The sequence below is a fragment of the Sabethes cyaneus genome, chromosome 3 (assembly GCF_943734655.1).
Source record: "Sabethes cyaneus chromosome 3, idSabCyanKW18_F2, whole genome shotgun sequence".
Classification (NCBI taxonomy): Eukaryota; Metazoa; Arthropoda; class Insecta; order Diptera; family Culicidae; genus Sabethes; species Sabethes cyaneus.
The window spans coordinates 35,182,020-35,204,282 of NC_071355.1; the positions used below are offsets into that span (position 1 = coordinate 35,182,020).

At 45.1% G+C, this 22,263-nt stretch overlaps 1 protein-coding gene across 4 annotated transcripts; it reads right to left on the reverse strand.

The window, feature by feature from the left end:
- Nucleotides 1-8,104: 8,104 nt before the first annotated feature.
- Nucleotides 8,105-22,200, reverse strand: LOC128744419 (dynactin subunit 1). Of its 4 annotated transcripts, XM_053841428.1 has the most exons (11): nt 22,069-22,200; nt 21,754-21,986; nt 21,567-21,691; nt 21,226-21,252; nt 20,735-20,803; nt 20,208-20,282; nt 18,015-19,885; nt 17,791-17,954; nt 9,057-9,772; nt 8,851-8,990; nt 8,105-8,787 (listed from the first exon to the last, which is right to left on the reverse strand). In XM_053841428.1, the coding sequence occupies exons 2-11, from the start codon at nt 21,928-21,930 to the stop codon at nt 8,327-8,329; spliced, it is 3,825 nt and encodes a 1,274-aa protein (XP_053697403.1). In that variant the 5' UTR covers nt 21,931-21,986; nt 22,069-22,200; the 3' UTR covers nt 8,105-8,326. The 4 variants fall into 4 exon arrangements, with proteins under 4 accessions (XP_053697403.1, XP_053697404.1, XP_053697405.1 ...); XM_053841429.1 differs by lacking the exon at nt 21,226-21,252; XM_053841430.1 differs by lacking the exons at nt 20,735-20,803; nt 21,226-21,252.
- Between the last annotated feature and the right edge of the window lie 63 nt (nt 22,201-22,263).

Consider the following 22,263-nt stretch of genomic DNA (forward strand, 5'->3'; position numbering starts at 1 on the left):
ATCTTTATCATACTACCACTCACAATGTACTTCACATGTTTTCGTAGAATTTGGATTAGATTAGATATCTCATTTTAAAGGCACTTAGCTTTTGAGTGATTCCTTCTGTAGGTAATTGATTAGTCCAAAACTCGCTGCGTCCCACTTAAATAATCCGAAGGCTTGCCAGAAAATTACGATATCAAGAATAATATGCATCTTTGTCGTTACGTTGCAAATGCTAATTTGAGTACCCGACACCTTATTTCAAATCCTCTAATGCCACAAACGAGTTACTATTTTGACGTTTGATACGGGACCGTCAGATAAAGCATCATTAGCTTGCACAAATTAGGTTGATGAGCTTTACAAATAAGCTATACATACCATACATGGTTTCCTCTGCTGTACAAAGAAGTCGTCTCTATTCCACTCGGTCCATAGCCGCAATTCGCCAGCCACGTAGTCTGCGTAGGGTCCGCCGGTCGCTTTCCACTTGATCGATCCATCTTGCTCGCTGCGCGCCCCGCCGTCTCGTTCCAGTCGGATCGTTATTGAGAACTTTTTTAACCGGGCTGTCGTCCGACATCCTCACCACGTGCCCAGCCCATCGCAGGCGACCGATTTTTGCGGTGTGGGCGCGTTGGTCCTCCACGAGCATAGTCCATGCTTCATGGCCGTAAAGGACTACCGGTCTAATTAGCGTCTTGTAGATTGTTAATTTCGTGCGGTGGTGAATTTTGTTCGATCGCAGCGTCCTACGGAGTCCAAAGTAGGCAAGATTTCCTGCCATAATGCGTCATTGTATTTCTCTGCTGGTTTCGTTGTCTGCGGTAACCAGTGATCCCAGATACACGAATTCTTCTACCACCTCGATTTCATTACCGTCTAATAAATGAATCCGGGGAGGGAGGTCAGCATTCACTTCTCTAGAACCTCTTCCTTCCATGTATTTTATTTTCGATACATTAATGACAAGTCCAATCCGTTTGGCTTCAGCTTTCAATCCGATGTACGTTTCCACCATCCTCTCAAAGGTACGTGTAATGAAGTCAACGTCGTCAGCGAAACCAAGAAGCTGGACGGACTTCGTGAATATCGAGCCACTCGTGTCTATATCCGCTCTTCCTATCACACCCTCCAAAGCGATGTTGAACAACAAACATGAAAGCCCATCATCTTGCCGTAACCCTCTTTGAGATCCAAAGGGACTCGAGACTGCCCCTGATACTCGAACAACACACATTAGTCGATCTATCGTCGCCTTGACAAATCGGGTCAGTTTACCCGGAAATCCGTAGTAGTGCATAATCTGCCATAGCTGATCTCGATCGATCGTATCATACGCCGAGTCGATGAATAAATGATGCGTGGGCACGTTGTATTCGCGACATCTCTGCAACACTTGCCGAAGTGCGAAAATCTGATCCGTGTTGGCACGGGCACCCATGAATCTCGCTTGGTATTGCCCCATGAACTCCTTTGCAAATGGTGATAATCGACGACATAAAAGTTGGGAGAATACCTAATTACAACAATCCAACTTGTCGCCCTTTTTGTAGATCGGACACACGATGCCTTTCGTCCACTCCTCCGGTAGTAGCTCCTTCTCCCAAATTTTGACAATGACCCAGTGCAGCGCTCTAGCCAGTGCATCACCACCGAATTTCAGTAGCTCCCCGGGTAGCTGATCAGCCCCTGCCTGGAGGTCGGGGGCTGGTATTCTGTCGTCTTCTGCACGTGCTCCAAGATCTATTGCCATATCGTCACTTTCATGTTCAGCTACATCGCCGTTAATGTGCTCATCATAATATTGCTTCCATCTCTAGATCACCTCACGTTCGTTCGTGAGGAGATGACCGTCTGAGTCCCGGACCGGAACATATCGGCCTGCGGCACACTTCTATTGGCGCTTTTTCCTCCGGAAGACCGAGGTTTGTCTGTTCCGTGCTTGTTTATATCGCTCCACATTCGCCCTTGTACGGTGTTGCAGCATTCTTACACGTGCTGCATTTTTCTCCTGCACTAATTGCTCGCATTCGCCGTCGAACCAATCGTTTTTTCGGTTCGGATTCATTGTACCTAGTGCCCTAGAGCTGTACTACCGATTGCGGTCTTAATGCTTTTCCAACCATCTTCAAGAGTTGCTGCGCCAAGTTGCTCTTCCGTTGGTAGCGTCGATGTTGGGACGCGGCGTACGACTTCGATGCGTGTTATATACCTTCCAGAGTTTTGAGCGCATGCAGACTGCAACTAGGAAATGGTCCGAATCTATATTCGCACTGCGGTAGGTGCGAATGTTTATAACATCAGAGAAGAATTTACCGTCGATTAGACTATGGTCAATTTGGTTTTCTAACGGGTGACAACTAAAATTTTGGAATTTTTTTCTCAGGCTGTCAAAAAAAGACAAAGATATATGAAGAAGATCTGATTTACCAAAATTAAAGATACATTATCCATTGTTGAAAAACGGCCGTCATGTCAACTTTGCGAATACATCTCTTGATTCTACCAATCAACTGTTTGCAATTCGTGGCTCTCCAGTTATTTTTGTACATCAAGAAAATCAAAATCCCGAAGAAATCTTCGATTGGGCGCACTGAGACACATTTTTCGTGGTCGTGGTTTTTGGGTACAAATGGGATCGAATAGGTATTCAGGAGCGTTTGTGTTTTTTTGGCGTAATGCGATGATGCTCTATTTGGTAAAAACACGAGTATTGTCCATCTGCATAGATCTGCATGATGTTTTTGTAAAAACGGTATCAAAATTTCGTTCAAACATTCGTCTGGTGCATCTTAATCGATAGCCAAACCAGAGGGCTTGTTGTTGAAGAAACGAGAAAGAGAACGATGCACGCTATGTCCGAAGGAAATTATTATTTAACTTTCATGCACCTCGGATTTTTCTTCACATGATGTTAGTATTGGTTAAAACTATTAATTTAGAGAAGTTCTTAAAATATTCTATCTTGGGGTTTTTACAAAATTCAATTTTCAAGGTTATATAGGGGTCATTCCCTCTCAAGTGATCATATCCGTTGTAATCGACCACCACCGATTTCAACCAAATTTGGTATAATTACTTATTCTGACCCCACATTCGATTTCCCAAAGTTTTGTACGGATTGATCAATCCCCCTTGCAGTGACATGCAATGAAAAGTGAGTTTTTTCGAAAATCTAAGAAAATTAGAGAAGAGTCACTGCAAGGGGGATTGATCAATCTGTACAAAACTTTGGGAAATCGAATGTGGGGTCGGAATGAGCAATTATACCAAATTTTGTTGAAATCGGAGGTGGTCGGATATGATATGATCATTTGAGAGGGAATGACCCCTATATAACCTTGAAAATTGAATTTTGTAAAAAACCCAAGATAGAATATTTCAAGACCTTCTCCAAATTAATTGTTTTGACCAATACTAACATCCTGTGAAGAAAAATCTGCGGTGCATGAAAGTTAAACAATAATTGCCTTCGGACATAGCGTGCGATGTCCTTCTGCGTCTATAATTTTTGGCAGGTCTTCCACTACCTTGCTTGCGAATAGTTGTTAGGCATCTTAGAATATAGTAAACAGATGAAGCCGCAACATATTCGTTTTTTAAATGTTGTACCGTATACTCTTTGCGAGATGTCTGTTGCAGTTCATAGAAGGGTACAACGCCTTCCCGAAATGCTTCTTGTTTCGACGCCATTTGTAGCAAAACTAGGCAAGCATAAACAAAACAAAAAATGTTGACTATAAGAGAAGAGAGAGAGCTAACAAATACATATTCTCACTTCTCTCTGAGTTCGTTTGTTGTTGAGTATAGGGGCCTCGAAAAAATTCCTAAATTTTAGTTGTCACCCGTTATTCGCTACGACTTCGAAGTTTCGGGGATGTAGTTCGTCATAGATTATCCTATCACAGCACGGTAAGCCGAGCGATTTGTAATTCCATGTCCCGAGGTTACAATCCTAGTCCTTATTTCGTCGCGTAGGTCGACGCCGATTGTTCCGATCCCTATTTTCTTCTTCGTTGTTGGTATCTTTTTGTTTTCCAGGGCGGCTTGTTGGGCCTGCCCCCAACCCCCTGTCTCGCTGGTGGACCTTCGTGCACAGCACTGTTTAGAGTCTCTGCTGGCACAAGGACGAGTATAATAATCAGCCGCCCCTTACATGGAGAACAGACGCTGTTTGAGCTGCACCTCCTTGGTGAATAGACGATCGTGTTTGACGAAGCTTTTCTTCTACCGCCATGCTATGGTTACCGCGCCAGTATTCGCGTCGCACCTCCTCAATTCGCTATTGTCAGATTGACAACATTGCCCAGGCTACGCCGCATTTGGTATCATATGACTCGTGGAGGCGTGAGGCGGGAGCTTGTGAGGACCAGAGCTGTGTTTGACGCTCCTTTCAGGTTGTCAACTCACCATTTGAAGCCCTGAATCGTACGCTGCCTTAAAAATTTTTATCAGCCCGTAGGTTTGCATGTTCCGGAGCTTTATACGGAATTCGAAAGGGTAAAGGTGGCAATTTTTATTTTTAGTGCACAATGGCTTACGTATGAAAACGACCTGTGACTCATCGAATTCACCGCCTCTAAACACATACCCATAAGAAATTATACCTACTTCCAGAATTACCTGCCTTATCGGTACAGCTGGAGATCGCCGCAACAGATGGATGATGGATTTTTCTGGATGAAAACGCAATCTACGAGGATTGGTCTTAACATCAATGTGTCGAAGAACAAATACATGCAACGAAGAGGCTCAAAGGAGATAAACGCGCGCCTCCAGTAATCGGTAACCGTTGACGTCGACGAATTATTATGTTTTTTGTATGCCAGAAGGGCATTGGGTTGAAAAGCCACAGCGACAGTCTTAATGATCGTCTTTTGTGGCAGGCCCCGATTGCACAGTTTACGGATCGCTCATACCCATTGATGTTACAAAATATTCTTTAAATAATAAAGAGCGGGGCTGTGTCCTGTTAGGAGTCCCGTGATCGTGCGTAGTTCACTACGAGTAAAATGGAGTAATTTTTTAGTTACTGCAGGGTTTGGGTAGATAAACTGTTTAGTTTACCCTGTGTTTGATTCCAACGGGATACTATTACTAGTTTTTCCCATGTCATCAGTTCGCCTCTCACGGCGGATGTGGAGGTGACCAGAAACGGTTCAGGACCAATAAATTGCTGAGCTGATCCTTGTCTTGCTAGGTTGTCAGCAAATTCATTGCCCTCGATTCCGCAGTGACCGGGCACCCAAAGTAATAAAGCTTTGTTTTGGCGGGAGAGCCCTCAATGCTGTGCTGCACCCCCAAAATAATTTGGACACGCATTTGGCGAACTTGAGTGCCAGTAGTGTACCCTGTACTTTCGTTTCAAGCATATTGTTGCACAGATGTATATCGCATATACTTCTGCTTGAAAAATAGTGGGTCACTTTCCTAATGAGATAGTTTCCCTGATGCCGGTTCCGTAGACTCCGGAGCCTGTGCAGGCCCCCATTTTTGAACCATCTGTAAAAAAACAGTTAGTTCCAGGTGGAAGATCGGGCCCATTATTCCACATTGAGCGATCTATTTCAATCACGAAGTTACTAAGGGTGTCAGATTGAATTCCCGAAGTATGCGAAGATGACCGATTTGGTCACCTTCGAGTATAGTTTTACTCCTTTGCAACCGTAGTGCGCCGAGCTCTGCTTCCTTCTTCACATGAAGATGCAAATCCAGTAAGTATAGCATTGCCTCCATGGCTGCAGTAAGTGTTGTACGCATGGCATTGGTAACAGTCCTAGGCCGTGCGATAGTAGTGTATGACCAAAAGGCTAGTTGAGGTTTCAATCTCCAGGTTTTGCCAAACAGCGAGCTGCATGCCCAGATAGCCGAAATGCTTTCTTAACAGCATAATCTAGGTGGGTAACCCAGTTCAGTTTTTTATCGAGAATTATTCCGAGGTGTTTGACTTCATTACTGAAGCCCAGTCTGACACCATTCAGTATAGGGTAAGGGGAGTAATGGTATGTTTCCTTCGCCTAGTGAATGGTATAACGACCGTTTTGGTGGGGTTTATATTAAGTCCCTCTTATGAGCACCATAACATGGTGATGTTTACAGCTCCTTGCAAGCGACTTGACAATACTGCGTCAAACTTTCCTCTGACGATAAGTACAGCGTCGTCGGCGTAAGCAATGGTCTCATAACCAAGCTGTGATAGTTTGTGAAGGAGTACGTCGGCCACCCGTGACCAGAGCAGGGGGGAGAGAACTCCTTCCTGTGGACATCCTTTGATCACCGAAATCGTGACCACCGTATCTCCCAATGATGCTGTAATTTGTCTGGTCGAGAGCATTGCTTGAATCCAGCTCATTGTAGTGTGGTCGATTCTCTTTTGACAGAGAGCCGTATTAATTGACGCGAAGGACGTGTTATCGAAAGCGCCTTCAATATCAAGAAAAGCACAAAGTGCCGTCTCTTGATATTTGAGCGATTTCTCAATTAACGTCACTAAGCAGTGCAGTGCGGTTTCCGTAGATTTACTGTGTTGGTATGTATGTTGACTTACATGTAACGGAGAGTTTTTTAAAAATTCATTGCGGATATGATTATATAGACATCATTAGAAGTAAGATATTCAAGTAGGTACTCACCCCTGTTGTTTGTGTCCGAGCTGCCATATCGTGTGGTGCGCATTTGCGTCGCAGCCTATCACGAGGCCTTGCAGTACCGCACGAGCTCAGCAACTCTCAGCAGTGTTTTGCCGAACATATAGTTTAGCATAAAGCGCTGCTCAGCGATCTGACTTGCCGACTTTTGGTCAACCTCCATCAACAGTTCCATGGTCTTTCCACGCACAACGCGACGGCGTATCTGCGGCGTTGGCGTTGAAAAGCCGTCGTTCTAATTCTGGAAGAATCTCAAGATTTTCTCATCCGTGGTGCCGATACTGTCCTGGAAGTACCCAATGAAGGTGTGAGCCTTCGGCAGGTCCTTCGTGTCGTAGGTCCGTAGTTGTGCCCCTTCCCATGAGACGAGAGTAGATGCCGTTTGGGTGATTCGTGACTTTGTCGACGAATTAGGGGTGATGAATGCGTGATTTAGGATAACTGGTGACCGCGCGACCGCTGACACTAATAAAGAGATCCAGCGGTGCATTCAAGCGGAAAATCCGGCCTATTTTGCTTTTCGCCAAACGCTACGATTAAGAAGCGTGCGCCGCCATACGAAGCTGATAGTGTACAAAATCGTTATTAGAGAGGTAGTTCTTTATGCACTTGAAGGTGAGACGCTACTCACGGAGGAAATATACGTTGCCATGTTCGAGCGGAAGATGCTACGGGCGGAGTACAAACTGAAAGCGGAGAGTGGCGGAGACGTATGAATCACGAGCTACAGGAACTGCTTGGAGAGATTTCCATCGTACATCTGGCGAAAGTCGGTAGACGATGGTCCGAGCACGTCGTAAGGAAGTCAGACGAAAGTATGGTGAAATCGATTGTCTTCAACAACTCCATCGGCACCAGGAACAGGGGAACCTAACGCGCGAGATGGCTCAACCAGGTTGAAAGGGACTTGCGACGCCTGAGAAGTTGGTGACGAGTGGCTCAAAATCGAATTGAATGCAGACAACTGCTTAAAATAGTGTCAGCCCGTCAGACATATTGAATAGATTATTTGCTAAACTGATTCTGTAAAACATAACAAAGAGGCAAACACAAAATTACACAAATTTTTCAGATGAATGCACTTGTTTCATAATTCGTTAATAGAGAAAAGCTCCTAGAAGTCGTTATGACTCCTACCTTTTGTCTAATGCTGGAAGGTGCATGGATCGAACCAAACTATAATCTAAAATGATAACCAGATTTGAACCCACATCCCGCATCCGACTGAGAAACGGACCAATGTTGTAATAATTAACATAGAAACGGTGATAATGGGTTCTCCATTGGGGCTTCATTGCTTTGTTTGTACAAGTCGCACCTGACTGTCAAGTTTTAGTGGATACAAATATGCAAGATTGAAGGCATAAAACTATTCTCTGAGCAATCATTGCAATTTCAATAAGTAAATCCTGTCACTCCCGGGGTAAATTTCTCAATTATTTCCAAGCAAATAACCTGCTTTTTGGGATTATATATAATTTATTCCAAGCAGTTGCAGCGGCTGGCCGCTAAATTGTAAACTTTATGCTTCGCTAAAGAAAAATAAATAAAAAGCGATCATTTTTTCCTGCGTTGAATACAGTAAACGAATGTCTTTTAAACATGAACTCAGATTATCATAGAATAACAATATCATAGCTACCCACAAAGTGGTCCATGCTCTCCTCGCTAAAGGTTAAGGGCGTATCAATTCACACTTTGATATTTATCTTGAAAGCCGACGTCAGTTCGACCGATGGAAACGCCGCAAAATCACCCCGTGCCGCTCGGTGAGGCTTCCGGCTGAGGTATTCGTTCATAATCTCGCACACCAACCGTTCGGCTTTCGTCTTAATCTGCTGCTGGTTGTGCTTCTGGTGGTTTTCATGATCGGCTATGGTCTTGGAAAGGTTACCATGGGCGGTCTTGGTAGCCGGCAGTTCGGCTCCCCGCACCAGCGACATAATCCAATCGTGTTTCACCTTGGTCACCTCCTGCTCGAGCTCTTCGATGCGTGCGTCCTTCGGTTGCGGCACGTGCAGCGGTTCCAAGCTGTTTAGGATATTCCGGTACTCGTTCGCTTGTATCTTCAGCCGTTCGGAGCGCTCGTCCTTGAAGGCCTTCTTGAGCAGCGACAGCTCCTGGGCGATGTACGGCGAACTTGCGGAGATATCTGTGGGAAGGAAGTCGAATGATAGGTTATTTCTAATAGCAATTTTGGTATTGCCATTATTACCCAAAGCAGTTGTTGTTTTGAGGTCGCCTTTCTTGGAGCTGTAGGTTTTGAGTTTCTCACGAAGACTAATTCTTTCACTCTCCAATGAATCGATGTCGTTCTGCAAGTGGTCCATAGTTTCTTCGAAGTCTTTTTCTTTTCTAAAAAATAAAAAAAAATAAGAATGATCACAAAAGGTTGACCTAGCGAGTGTGCCAGATACGTACTTTTCCAACCGCTGAGTGACCTCATCGAGTTGCTTCTGCAGTCGAACGGTGTTGGTCTCGTGATCCTGCTGTAGTACCGATAGTTTCTTCTCGGCTATATCCTTACGGATCTGCATTTCCGACAGTTCGTTTTGTTTCAGCTTAGCCGCAAGCTTGAGCTGTCGGATTTCGGCTTCGCGATTCTCCAGCGTTGCCGTGAGAGTCTTTGTCTCTTCGAGCTGCTTCTTGACGGCCTGCGCCCGTAGGATGATCGGAGCCACGGGTTTTTCCTCCGGTTTGGCATTGGTGCCGGACATAATCTCGTACTCGTGGTCGAGAAGATATTGCGCCAGCTGACTCATGTCCGTGCTAGTTTTGCTTAAAACTGACCGAATGTTTTGCGACGGACCCAGATCGTCCTGTTCGTAAATCTTCTCGCACGCATTGGATATAATGTCCCATAGCTTATCGTGAGATAGGGAAACTTCCGTCTCCGAGTCGGCTGTCACCATATGGATGACCTCCTTAGCGCTAAGGAACATGACACTCATCAGCTTGTTGAGTGATTCGGCTGTCTTTTTCAGATTCTGTAATGTGTTCATCGACAGATTGCACTTGGTCACGGCAATGTCCTGCGGCAAGCGACGTTTCACTAGTTTAAGCTGTTGTTTTACGGAATCGATGTTTTGTGTGATGTATTGCATCAGCAGACCGGAATCGCTCGTTTCGTCACCACTCTGTAAAGAATGTTGTTATCATGCTATGTATATAAAAATAAATATAAAAATGAATTTCTGTCTGTCTGTATGACCTTCGATATGGTAAATGACCTTGTAGGGATAATAAATTGCTGAATAACGCGCACCAGAACCCCGCGGTCTTTTTTATACATGCAGTTACAAGATAGATCTCACGGAGGTACTTAACCTCTTATTCAGCAACTCCTATTCCTACAACCTCGTAGTACCATCCAGGATACGTTCCTTAGTGGAAATTGGGTAACCGGTGGAAACTATGGATACGTATGTGGATAGGGAAGGAGGCACTCATGCGAATACTGAGTGTAAACTCTCCACCTGCTAATGGCGGTTCTCGGTATGTTCGGATCTCGGAAGTATGTTCGTATGAACCTGAAAATGCCGAGAACTATAGCAGAGGGCAGCGATGGCACGATCACTTTGGCTCAATTTACATTCATTTGACAGTACCGCCTCAGCCAAGCAAAATTTGACAAAGTTTTCTATGGGACATTTGTAGAATTAGTTATTAGTTATTATCTGCTGAATGAAGTTTTGCTGTATCTCTTGTAGTTACGGTGCGGTGCTACAATGCTAGTAGCTCATTATTGTTGTTGTTATTAGCTTATTAGGGCTTTTTAAACGCAAGGCGTTTATTCGAGTCCTGGGAGCTTCAGAAAAGTTGTAGGTAATAACTAGTTCAACCGTCCCATACATAACTTTTTTAAATTCTGCATGATTGAAACGGTACTGTCAAATGAATGTGAATTGAGTCAAAGTGATTGTGCCATCCCTGGCAGAGGATCCTAAGCCCCCAAACGGAGGTTGATTTTAATAGCTGCTATCCATGGCTATAAAGTAAAAATACCTTGAATGAATAAATCCCTAATTCAAGGTGTCATGCGACCCGTGCCGAGTGATGAATAGTAAGGAGGGGGGGGGGGGGGAGGTTCTATAAATTCTCAGCCGCAAACGGAACCTGTGGAGTACCAGGGCGCCCTCTACAGTAATCTGCCCTTATCGCATCATGGGGGGCGGACTTTTCTTTCTCCTCAACTCGTGGAGTTTTTATGGAGAAAAAAATAAAAATTCTAAACTTCTAGGCATCGGCTGCCATACAAAGCCAGAACCAATGAAGGCAGAGGATTCCATTGGTCAGTGACCACGATTCTATGGAATCGCGTGTAATTAGTCGAACGAAGGAGGAAGAGCTGGAATAAATCTACAACCTCGACAGTGACGGACAGCGTTGTACGGAGAACCTTCACTCTCTTCGCTTATCCTGAGTTAGCCAAAAGAGAACCGGAGATGCGACCAGACGATGATGGGGCACCAACGTCGTCTCGTGTTGCTCTCAAGCGACTCTCGAATGCGCAGGAAAGGCGATACAAGCTGTATCTCAGCAAAGGACAGACACAAGAAGAGGCCACGGAACTGGCACTTCGCTCTGTCAACCAGCAAACGCAACCTCTCGAGCAGAACAATCGGCAACGGTCGATCGCCAAATACCAGCGCAAAAGGTTCAAGCACTAAGCGACCTAGAGTGCGTAAAAATAAAGAGTCGTATGCGCTTAAACCTCAAACAGATGTTTCATACAGTGAGCTGGTGGATGCCTCCATCATCGCAACCACGTCAAGTGATTATCCATCTATTCGCTATTCGCAACGGAATTCTGAACTGCATTGCGAAACAGGATTCTCCAGTCATACGGCTAAAGTTCATGAGCTGCCAGCTCAAGAACGGCTACCTGCTTCTCGTTTGTGCCGATTTGAAGACAGTGAGATGACTGGAGACTACGATAACAATCCTCAAGCCGAGACCTCCGAGGCCCCTTGTGTTCAGGGGTATTTCTGGAACAGTGTGGATACCTCGAACGAGGGGATCCTCTGTCTGCTCCAAAATCAGAACGACGGCTTCTCTACCCAAACGTGGCGAGTACTTCGTCGCAGTGTGACAGGGAACACCGTTGAACTGGCGTTGGAGAAAGGCCCTCCGTCGGCTAACCTGATTGTCAAGCGAGGCTTCATGATGAACTATATATTTGGCAAGGTTCGCATGCGACAGGTTGGCCGAAGAGCGGCGGTGGCGAAGGTTTCCCGAAAGGGAGCTCTCCACTTGCCCCGTCGACTGCAACCATCGAAGTCCTCTGATGCAAGGAAGCAGGTAAATCAACAAGGCGTTCCCGCCACTTGCAGCCTTCCGGCAGTTTCCAAGGACAGCACAAGTATAGCGCGCAGCCTTCACTGCATGCAAGCGAGCCTTCATCATGCCAAGGGCACTTCCAGTGTCCAGTGACTCCGCCTGAGGCGGCGCGACTCCAAAAAGCGTTAGCCAAGGACCATAATAATGGCCTTGGGCAATTGAAAAAAGAAGATGGCAGTCTCACTGTTACTACTAGGAAAACGTTGAAGATTCTTATGAACACGCATTTCACTGGTTCGACAGTGTCCACTGAAAGCGACGTCGGCGCGCAGCAGCAAGTTGAGTCATCACGCAATGTGATAAACGACTAGGTTCTAATTGCACGTCGACTGTTTACGGAGGTTTTAATGAATTGGGTACTCAGCTCCTTTGACCCAATGAAGTCTCCGGGTCCGGACCCATTTTCTTACAAAAATCGGACGAGATTATAACGTCCGAGTTCATCAACCTCTTTCGTGTCAGCTTTACGTTGGGACATGTCCCGGCAAGCTGGCGGAAGGTCAGGGTGGTGTTCATACCTAAGGCAGGTAAAAAAGATAAAACCATGCCAAGAGCTTTCAAACCAATTAGTTTGACATCAACGCTTCTCAAGCTAATGAAAAAATCACGGAAAATCACATCCGTAATGAGTTTTAAAGAATTCCCCTCGGCATGACAATCAACAAGCTTACCAACGTGGTAAATCTACGGAAACCGCACTTCATAGCTTAGTGACGCTGATTGAAAAGTCGCTTCAATAGCAAGAGACGGTACTCTTGATATTGAAGGCGCTTTCGCTTCAATTAATACGGCTCTCCTTAACAAAGGAACTGATCAGCCGATAATGAACTGGATTCAAGCAATGCTGTCAAGCAGAGAAATCACAATCTCAGCGATCAAAGGATGTACTCAAGAAGCAGTTCCCTCCCCCTTGCTTTGGTCTCTGGTGGTCGACGCACTCTTGCATAAGCTATCATAGCATGGTTATGAGGTCATTGCGTACGCCGACGACGTAATCCTTATTGTTAAAGGTAAATTTGATGTAGTGCTGTCTAGTCGTAGGCAAGCAGCTCTAAACATCACTATTTCGTGGATTCAGCAGCAGCGTTAAGCTTCATCTGGATATTATCCTGGATCATAAACTGAACTGGACTGCTCACCTAGACTATGCTGTCAAGCCAAAGGTGAATGAGATGATAGCGCAGGCCAAGCTAAACAAAGTTCAAGGCATGGCATTTTTGTGACCAGCGCTGCAGCCATGGAGGCAATGTAATGCGTGCTGCCTTTACATCTTCATGTGAAGAAGGAAGCCGAACTCGGTGCACTAAGGTTGCAAAGGTGTCGTAACCTTGAGGGGGACCAAATTGGTCACCTTAGCGTACTAAGGAAGTCCAAACTATCACTCCTACTAACGACAATCTTTGGCTGGATGGAGGCACGGCCCAACATGGATGTTCAGTGTAATTGATACAGAACGCACTGTATGGAGGGAGGGCCTGTTCTTCCATCCGGTACCATCTGCTTCTTTACAGATGGATCAAAAAGTGGGACTTGCACAGATTCCGGAGTCTACGAACCCGGAATAAAGGAAGCTCTTCCCCTGGGCAAATGGCCCACCGTTTTCCAAGCGGAAGTATATGCAATATACATCTGCGCTAAGATATGTCTAAAACCAAAGTATAAGCATGCAAAAATCGGAATCTTTACGGATAGCCAGACTGCACTAATAACTTTCAAGTCCACCAAATGTGCATCCAAATTAGTTTGGCGGTGCAGTACAACCTTAAGGGAGCTCTTCGCCAGAGCAAAGTTTCATTATTCTGGGTGCCAGGACACTACGGAATCGAGGGTAACGAGCTTGCTGACAGCTCAGCAGTTCATTGGTCCCGAATCGTTTCTGGGCACCTCCATATCCGCTGTCAAAAGCGAATTACTGACCCGGGAAAAGCTAAAAATAGCATCCAGTAGGTATCAAGCGCAGGGCTGTAGGCAAGCTAAACGGTTTGTCTACCCAGACCATGTAGTAATTAAAAAACTACTGCGCATAATTAGGGGACTCCTCACCGGACATTGTCCCACTCTTTACTATTTAAAGAGAATTGGCAAGGTCTTAACCGACATTTGCCACTTTTGCAATTTAGAACTAGAAAGTTCAGTGTACTTGCTCTGCTCCTGCGAAGCTCTTGCATCTTCCAGGTACAGCTTCTTCGGAAGCTACCTATTAACTCTATACTTTGTATGGAAACTTCATCCCAAGAGGCCTATTGGTTTTGTTAACCATGTAGTACCCAATTGGGGCACAGTTTCACAACACAGCTCAACTCCATCAATAGGTATGAGCTGAGAGTCGCACAGGTCGCAGCTTGCGGAAAGCGAACGGCCTCCAGATATGAAGGTTAGGTGCGAATATACTGAATAAGCACCCCCGGACAAGCAGCAGGAGCTGGTTAGATCCAAGAGATGCGTAGTAGGCTCTACAAGTCTCCCCTAACGGCTTCTTGAAGGCGAGTAAGGTGCTACCATAAGCACCTTAGCTCACCAGTGCGTCTGTACTCCAGAGGAGCGGCTGAGTTTCGTAATGCCGTGTCTCGCCAGCTACACCTAAGATGACAGCCCTTCTAGAAGTAAGATGGTTAGGTTTAGGAGAACGGGAATTATGGGTGAAGCCAAGTTCCAGTATAAAATCTACTACAGTGGCAGCGAAAGAGCAGAGGCAGGCGTTTTGTTCGTGGTATTGGGTAAGCAGAACAGGTAGTATCTGGCTGTTAATGATCAAGGGCAAGTTCTTCAACTATAGCTTGATAAGTACATACGCTCCAACGAACGACAAACCCAATGTGTGAAGGAATCGTTTTATCAATCCCTTGATAAAACATATGGAGAGTGCCCAAAACATGACGTCAAAGTCGTCATCGCGGATACGAATGCCCAGGTAGGAAGGGAAGAGCTTTTCCGTCCAATCATTGGAAAAGAGAGCCTTCACTCGACGACTAATGATAACGGGCTGAAGTAGATAAACTTCGCTGCAGCCAGAGATATGGCAATCTTTAGCATCTGCTTTGTACGCCGAAATATTCGAAAGCACACCTGCAGACACCCGAATGATGAAATGTGCTCCCAAATCAATCACGTCTTGATTGATGGCTGACACTTTTCTGACGTCATAGATGAGTTCCTTCAGAGGGCCCAATATCGATTCTGATCAGTACCTAGTGGTATGCGGTCCTTCAGAGGGCCCAATATCGATTCTGATCAGTACCTAGTGGTATGTAAGATTCGCGTTAGGCTGTCAAGCGTAACAAGTTCCAGAAGACAGATAATTATGCGGCTTCCAGCAACTATCGGTTCAGCGCGTGACCACAGAATAAGCCCAGAAGCTTGATGAGAGAATTGAACAACAAAATGATTGAAGACACTTTGACACGTGTTAAAAAGCACAGCCTCTGAGGTACTGGGTACCGGAACAAGCCAACCAAAAAAAGGCTGGTTTGATGAAGAGTGACTAGAGTTGCATGCTCATTGCGTCTACACGTCAAAACAGGGAACTATAAGAGCTATGAGCAGCAGAGAAAAGAACCCATTGGTGTCGTAAGTGTGAGTACCGGGAGCAGGTGCTCAGTGAGGCAGAAGGTTATTTTGTCAGGAATGACGCGAGGAGTTTTTATAAAATAGTCAAGAGTACGGCGAATTTCAGCATCCCGGTGCCAGTGATGTGCAACGACAACGATGGAATCCTGTTAACTGAGGCTATGATGGCTGCCAGGTGGTAAGACTACTTTGAAGTAGTGTTGCGAAGCCCACACCTCGTGTGGTTTAATTTTCTCACACACGCGTACTCATTCTTACGAACACGCCGGCATGAGCATCCCGTTAAAACTCCCGTTCGAATTTCTTCATGCACTGCAACGAGTTTTTGCGACTGTGTGTTTAGCTAACAGCTACAGCCGTCGCTCGTCGTTGCAGTCCGATCTGCAGATACCGATTACTCACGACGGCTCGTACTCCCGCCCTTGAGTAGAATCGAGGGCGAAAATGAAGAAGAAGAAAAAGTAATGCAAAATTTGTATTCCAGTGCACGACGAGCCTCACGGGCAGCTGATTCCACACGAGTTTTTTGACTCGGGAATAAGCTATGTGGGAAGACGATGTGAGGATGGGCGTGCGCGAGTGTACGGGTAGCACAATGTCTGCACACAACTCTGGAGGCTGTTTCTTTTACGCCTGCATGTGCGGCGGAGATCAGCGGGGACAGGATAGGAATTGTAAGCGATGGTCAAGCTGTGGAGCCACCAACACAGAAGGAGGTCAAAAAGGCAATCAGTGAGCTGAAAAACGGTAAGGCTGCTGGGAAGGACGGTATCCTGGCTGAACTTCTAAAAGCGGGGAGCGAGCGGCTGTACGAAGTAATCCACCGGATCATTGTCAGGATCTGGGAGGAAGAACAAATGCCGGAGGAGTGGTTGGATGACCTCATTTGCCCAATTTTCAAAAAGGGACATCGAATGGAGTGTAAAAACTATCGAGGAATTACATTGCTCAATTCTGCCTACAAGGTGCTTTCCCGTATCCTGTTCGGCAGACTGAGACCGTTAGCGGAGTCCTTCGTCGGCGAGTACCAAGCTGGTTTTCGTGAGGATCGCTCCACGACGGATCAGATGTTTACCCTGCGTCAGTTGCTAGACAAGTTCCGGGAGTACAACTTGCAGACACACCATCTGTTTGTGGACTTTAAAGCGGCGTACGATTCAGTTAAACAAAATGCGCTGTGGCAGATAATGCTAGAACATGGTTTTCCGACGAAACTAGTTACGCTGATTCGTGCGACGCTGGACGGATCTAGCGGAGAGTACTCGGTGTCCCAGGAATTGGAGAGCGGTAGCCCTCAACCGAGTTACATGGAGAAACTTTGTTCAACAGGCTTTGTCTTAGGACCTAAGTAAGTAAGTGGACGGATCCAAATCATGCGTTAATATAGCGGGTGAGACCTCTTTTTGTGACGTTGGTGAGCTGCTTTTGTGACGTTGGATGGATTGAAGCAAGGGGATGGACCGTTGCCACTAAAGTAAAGTAAGTAAGTAAGTACAAGAAGGAACACCTACTCGGTTGTAGAAGCTATCGGGGCATAACACTTCTAAATTCCACGTATATGGTACTCTCCCGTACTCCGTTCAACAGATTGAGACCGTTATCAGAATTCTTTGACGGAGATTCTTAGTGTGGTTTTCGGGAAGGAAAACCGACCTTGGATCAAATGCTCACCTTGCGTCAAATCCTTGACAAATTTCGGGAATAGAACTTGCGGACTCATAATTTGTTTGTGGATTTTAAGGCAGCGTACGATTCAGTGAAATCAGGCTTTTCGACCAAGCTAATAAAACTGTGTCGTACAAAGCTAGACAAATTAAAACAAGCGTTAGAATAGCTGGTGAAATATCACATGCATTCGTGACGTTCGACGCACTGAAACAAAGCGATACCCTCTCTAACCTACTGTTTAATATAGCACTTGAAGGGGCGATATGAAGAGCAGGTGTGCACAGGAATGGAACCATCATTATTAAATCGCACATGCTCCTAGGCTTTGCGGATGACATCGACATTACGGGTGTTGATCGTAGAGCCGTTGTAGAGACATTTGTGCCTTTCAAAAGAGAATCTCCCCCCTCTGGAATATGATCAAAGTCACACGTTGACAAACGAAATATTTTGACAAAGCTCATTCCAATAGATCCATAAACGCGCTAGTTCTATTAAATCTTCATTCATTTAGTTGCAAGCGTAGTAATGCTTGCACCGGGTTCAGCTAGTGCGAATATAAAATCGTTTAGGTAATTACCTTGATCAGTGTCTTCATAACACCAGCATCAGTTGAAATAGAATCACATGCCGCCGAGATGGAAGCCGTACAATCCCGAACAATCTGTGTCTCGTTGAGTAAGTCTTCTCCCGAAAGTAATACTAAGTACATTGCATTGAAGAATGTGACACATTTCTCTAAATCTACAAGTACATAAGACAAATGTAATACACTATAACCAGAAATATATCGATATAACTTACTGTCGGTGGAGGAATTCTCGTCCAACTGGTTGGCCTTCAGCAAATCCACAATTTCATCGACCATCTTCTCCTGGGCATGCATTTCGGGCAGGGATGCACCGATTTTCAGCAGCGTATCCGCCTGGCAGGCCGTCAGTCCGTACAGGAACTGGTGCATTATCGTCTGAAGGTTGTGCACGTGATGAAGCAACCGCGAGCGGAATCGGAACTGATACACTTCGTGTCCACTGACGATTGAATTGCGATCGATGTGCGGAACGGCCGAGAAGCGTTCCCTCGCCTGGCTAACGATGATGCCCGATTTGAACACGATCCGCGATACGAGTAGGATCACCAGGATGGCATCGTGGTCACCACCGCGAGCCATGAATATCTCCGGCATAAATGCCGTCAGATATTTAACGTGTTCGTTCGCTTGCGTTAGCTCGATCTGCCGCAGCTGCAGATCGATTGCCCTTGTGAATGCCTTCGATTCAGCGAACATTTGCTTGAAGTCAATCGTTTCGGAGATGGTATCCTTTACGATCTTGCTCGATTCCTGGCTAAGTTTTTCTCTTAGCTCCTGGCATTGATCGTTAAGCCGTTGGACCAGCTCGCGGAATTTGAGGATTGTTTGATCGCGATCAATGATAGTCTCGAGGGCAGCTTCCTTTTCGCGGACGGCCTCCCGCTTGGCGGCGTGTGCCATATCCAGTTCCTCTCGCATGTCCATCTCCAGTTCGTGGTTGCTTTCCACCAGCTGTTCGTGTACTTCTTCCAAAGCTTCCAGTTCGGCGACCTCTTCCTCGAGAGCTTTTACTTTATCTTCGAGTTCCATCTTTTTTTCGGCCAGCTGTTCGACCATTTCTTCGGCCCCAAGGGCAGCATCTACCTGCTCCTGGAGGTCACCCAGCTGCGCCTCCAGGTCGTCAATTTTGCTGGACAACTTTTCCTTAGTTCGTTGCAATTCGGTAACTTCAGACTTTTTAGTTTCCAATTCTTTTTCCAGCTTCTGAATTTCGTGTTTTTCGTGAGCCGATAAGTCTCTCAAACGAACCAACGTTTCGCGAAGTCTAGCATTGTGTTGTTCCAGCTGTTTAAATTCGTACGTGGATGCTCCCGTTCCAATGCCATCTCCGATGGTGCCACCAGAACCTAGCTTCTCCTGCATTTCCGTCTTCAAAATTTCCAAATCCAAAGTAAGTTCCTCGATCCGTTCCTTAGCCGTTTCCAGTTCAAGGGCCAGCGTGTCCGCTTTCTCTTCTGCCATCTCCTTGTCCAGCGTAATCATCTCTACATTTTCCGAGAGCTCAGCCATTTCCTCCACATGCAAGTCGCGAGCTTCGATCGCATCCTTAGCCTCCTGTTTGGCCCGCTGAAGCTCGCGCTGCAGCAGAGAGTGAGCGTCCATGATTTTACTCTTAAATTCCACCGACTGGTCGTACTGTGTTTTCAACTTATCAAACTCCCGCAGACGTTCCTTGTCTTCGGCACGACGCACCTTTAGCGTTTCCAGTTTCTCTACCAGATCCTTATTCTGCGTTTTCAAGTCTTCAATCTCCTGCTGCAGCTGCAGCAAATGAATACGATCCTCGGTTGATGGGGCCGGTGACGGGGATGTCAGCGATTGTCCGGGAGTGAACTGAGGTTTTAGGGTTTCCACGAAACCGGTTTCGATAAACGAAGCGCGCTTGGAAGTCTGCAACGATTCCGGTGGGCTGATGTGCGATTTGTGCAGAGATTCGTAACGATCACCGGCTTTGACCATGGTTGGAATCGATGAAATCGGTGTCGGTATCGAAGAGCTTCCCGCAGGTCGCTCACTGCCGGGAGACGTCAGCTGAGTTTTCGAACCCAACGAACTGCTGCTGCGATTCAGAGACAAACGAGAACTGTTGGATAGAGACGATGGACTTACGTTAGCATTTAAGGCAGAAGGATTGGAGGCTACACGACAATGAAAAGAGAAACGTGATATTTCTCTGGAACAGTGCGAATAAGACGCGTGAAACTGATCGAAGCGAACGGGTACTGTACAAGAAAGCGAACCAAATGCAAGCAAGTGTGTATTTAGAAACAACTTCTGTTTATTTACATCGGCTGAACAACGTGCAAACGAGGCGAACTTATAATCATGTGCGGCAATATCAATGTGTACGAACATATTAAACAATCAAAACGAATAGAAATATTTATACAAATTCATTAATTAACCTGGATGATGAGAGTGTCATGGTCATGGAGGCACGCTTCGATTGGGGCTGCTTGACGGGTGACTTACGACGTACGCTTCGGGTCAGTAGGTTTACCAATAGTCATCGGGTGAGGTCCAAGAAAGGTTTTTTTTTGTGTGTGATATGAGCAATCGATGATTGGGGGTTTGTAGGATCAAAGTTAGTAGGATGCAATTAGGGAAACGTATGGAGAAAAATAGAGCTGGTTAATACATATGACACTATTCTATGTTAGCTATCAAACGAAACAGAATTAATTAGGTAAATGAGGTAACAGCAGTTGAACTACGAATAATTAAAAATTGGTCCTGTTTTGCTGGCAAACTTTTTATAGTAACGATAAAGTACGGTTTGCTACAATGAACGTTTTGCTTTATGAAAATTTACTCCACTGTAGCAACTTTTCAGCCGTTTGTATCCTTTTAACTTAAACTTTTTGAATTGGCTTAAATATTTTCCCCTCAATAACGAAAAAACTACATCTTTCGAAAGTAGACCATAACTTACGCCGTTGGTTTTGCTGCAAAAGAAGTCGTTGATCCCGGCATCGATGCTAGCGAACGAACCGATCCAGCACTAATCCAGCAAGAAGTGAATTAGCAATTGGGACATTTATATGGAGTCAGATTAGAAATACACAAATGTTTTCAATTAAAACATTTTCGGTTAGCAAAATCATACTGAAACTCAAACGATTTCACGTAAAAACGAATAAACAAAACATTAACAACAAAATAAAGCTTGGAAGTTAAAGCTATAAATAAACCAATGAGATGTGATGTACTATGCACTCTATAAATCTACGAAACGGCATGGAATGTCACACCGAAAAGGGACGGACGAATGCAAAATGCTAGCAGCTGGGAGCTGATGTTGGCCTATCGGTGGTGGCAGCGCAAATTAAATGGCATTGTTTTTTTTCTAGCAGCTTGTTGCTTGTGTGACGATTGTGGTTTATTGCGATTGAGAAAGGATAGAAAAATCAACGGATCACTTACTTCGGTTTAGTGGAGGTACGCTTAGTACTAGCGCAAATATCATAATTAAATTGGGTTTTATTCGGTTGGTGTACAGTTCGAATTTTTGCAATTGTTACGCAACGGTAAAAGACATTTCGTCGATAGATTGCAAAGAGAAGTAGAAGTGAAAAGAATAAATCAACCAAATCAACACTCCGTTAATAAATAATATGACAAAATGAATGATAGTTTAAGTTACGTTTGGCAATACTGAAAACGGCGAAACTACATTCAAAGAGATAGAGAATAATGTCAGTTCCTGATGAACATTAGCATAACCCTAGTCGAAAGGAATTCGCCCAGGCAAGCTACGCACTCACCTGCTCAACCGTGACCGTGGTTTTTCTTCCGGCGTTTGGATTTCGGCACTTTCGATCGGATTGCCAGCGTCGTCCAGAAAGACGAGCTGTGTTGGGCGAACAAACATGCCATAGTTTTCGTCGCACTGAAATATTGTTTTTTCTTGTTCACAATATAGGTAATTGTGCAAACTTACAGAAAACTTACCGAGAAATATGTCTGTCCTTTGATCGATCCATTATTTTTCCCCTTGGGCTCGTCGAGAATGACACCAATCCATTTGCCCACGGCAAATGAGGTCATCCCTATGTACGCAATCGTGCCCCGAACATCCTTGCCGGAAACTTCAATCCGCTGGCCAACTTTGAGTAATTTTTCACTCATCACCCGGACAAACTATTTAAGCCGAATTGATTGATAACTGAAAACTTATGCTTCTACTGCGGATAAAACGTAAGCAAAAAAGGGTTGATGTCATCAATGAATTCGTTTTTTCTTCTAACAGACATTTACAAAAAATACCTGATAATACTTGCTGATGAATTAAATCAATAGTACTAAACACAAAAAAGAATGCAATATTGAATATTCCTGTTGGTTTTTAGAAATATTCTCTAACAATATTCCACACCGATCACTATTTTTCTAGTCGGTAAAGAAAAAGTTTTTAACCATCATCAGCATTCTGCTGTCATACAATGACACTGACTGACAGAT

Bases quoted from the DNA above. Each gene is read 5' to 3' on its own strand.
- LOC128744419 (XM_053841428.1), bottom strand. From the start codon at position 21,930: ATGAGTGAAAAATTACTCAAAGTTGGCCAGCGGATTGAAGTTTCCGGC. The intron at 17,955-18,014 runs GTAAGTTATATC...ATGTACTTGTAG, and splicing joins CGAGAATTCCTCCACCGACA to ATTTAGAGAAATGTGTCACA. The intron at 8,991-9,056 runs GTACGTATCTGG...TTTATTTTTTAG, and splicing joins GTCACTCAGCGGTTGGAAAA to AAAAGAAAAAGACTTCGAAG.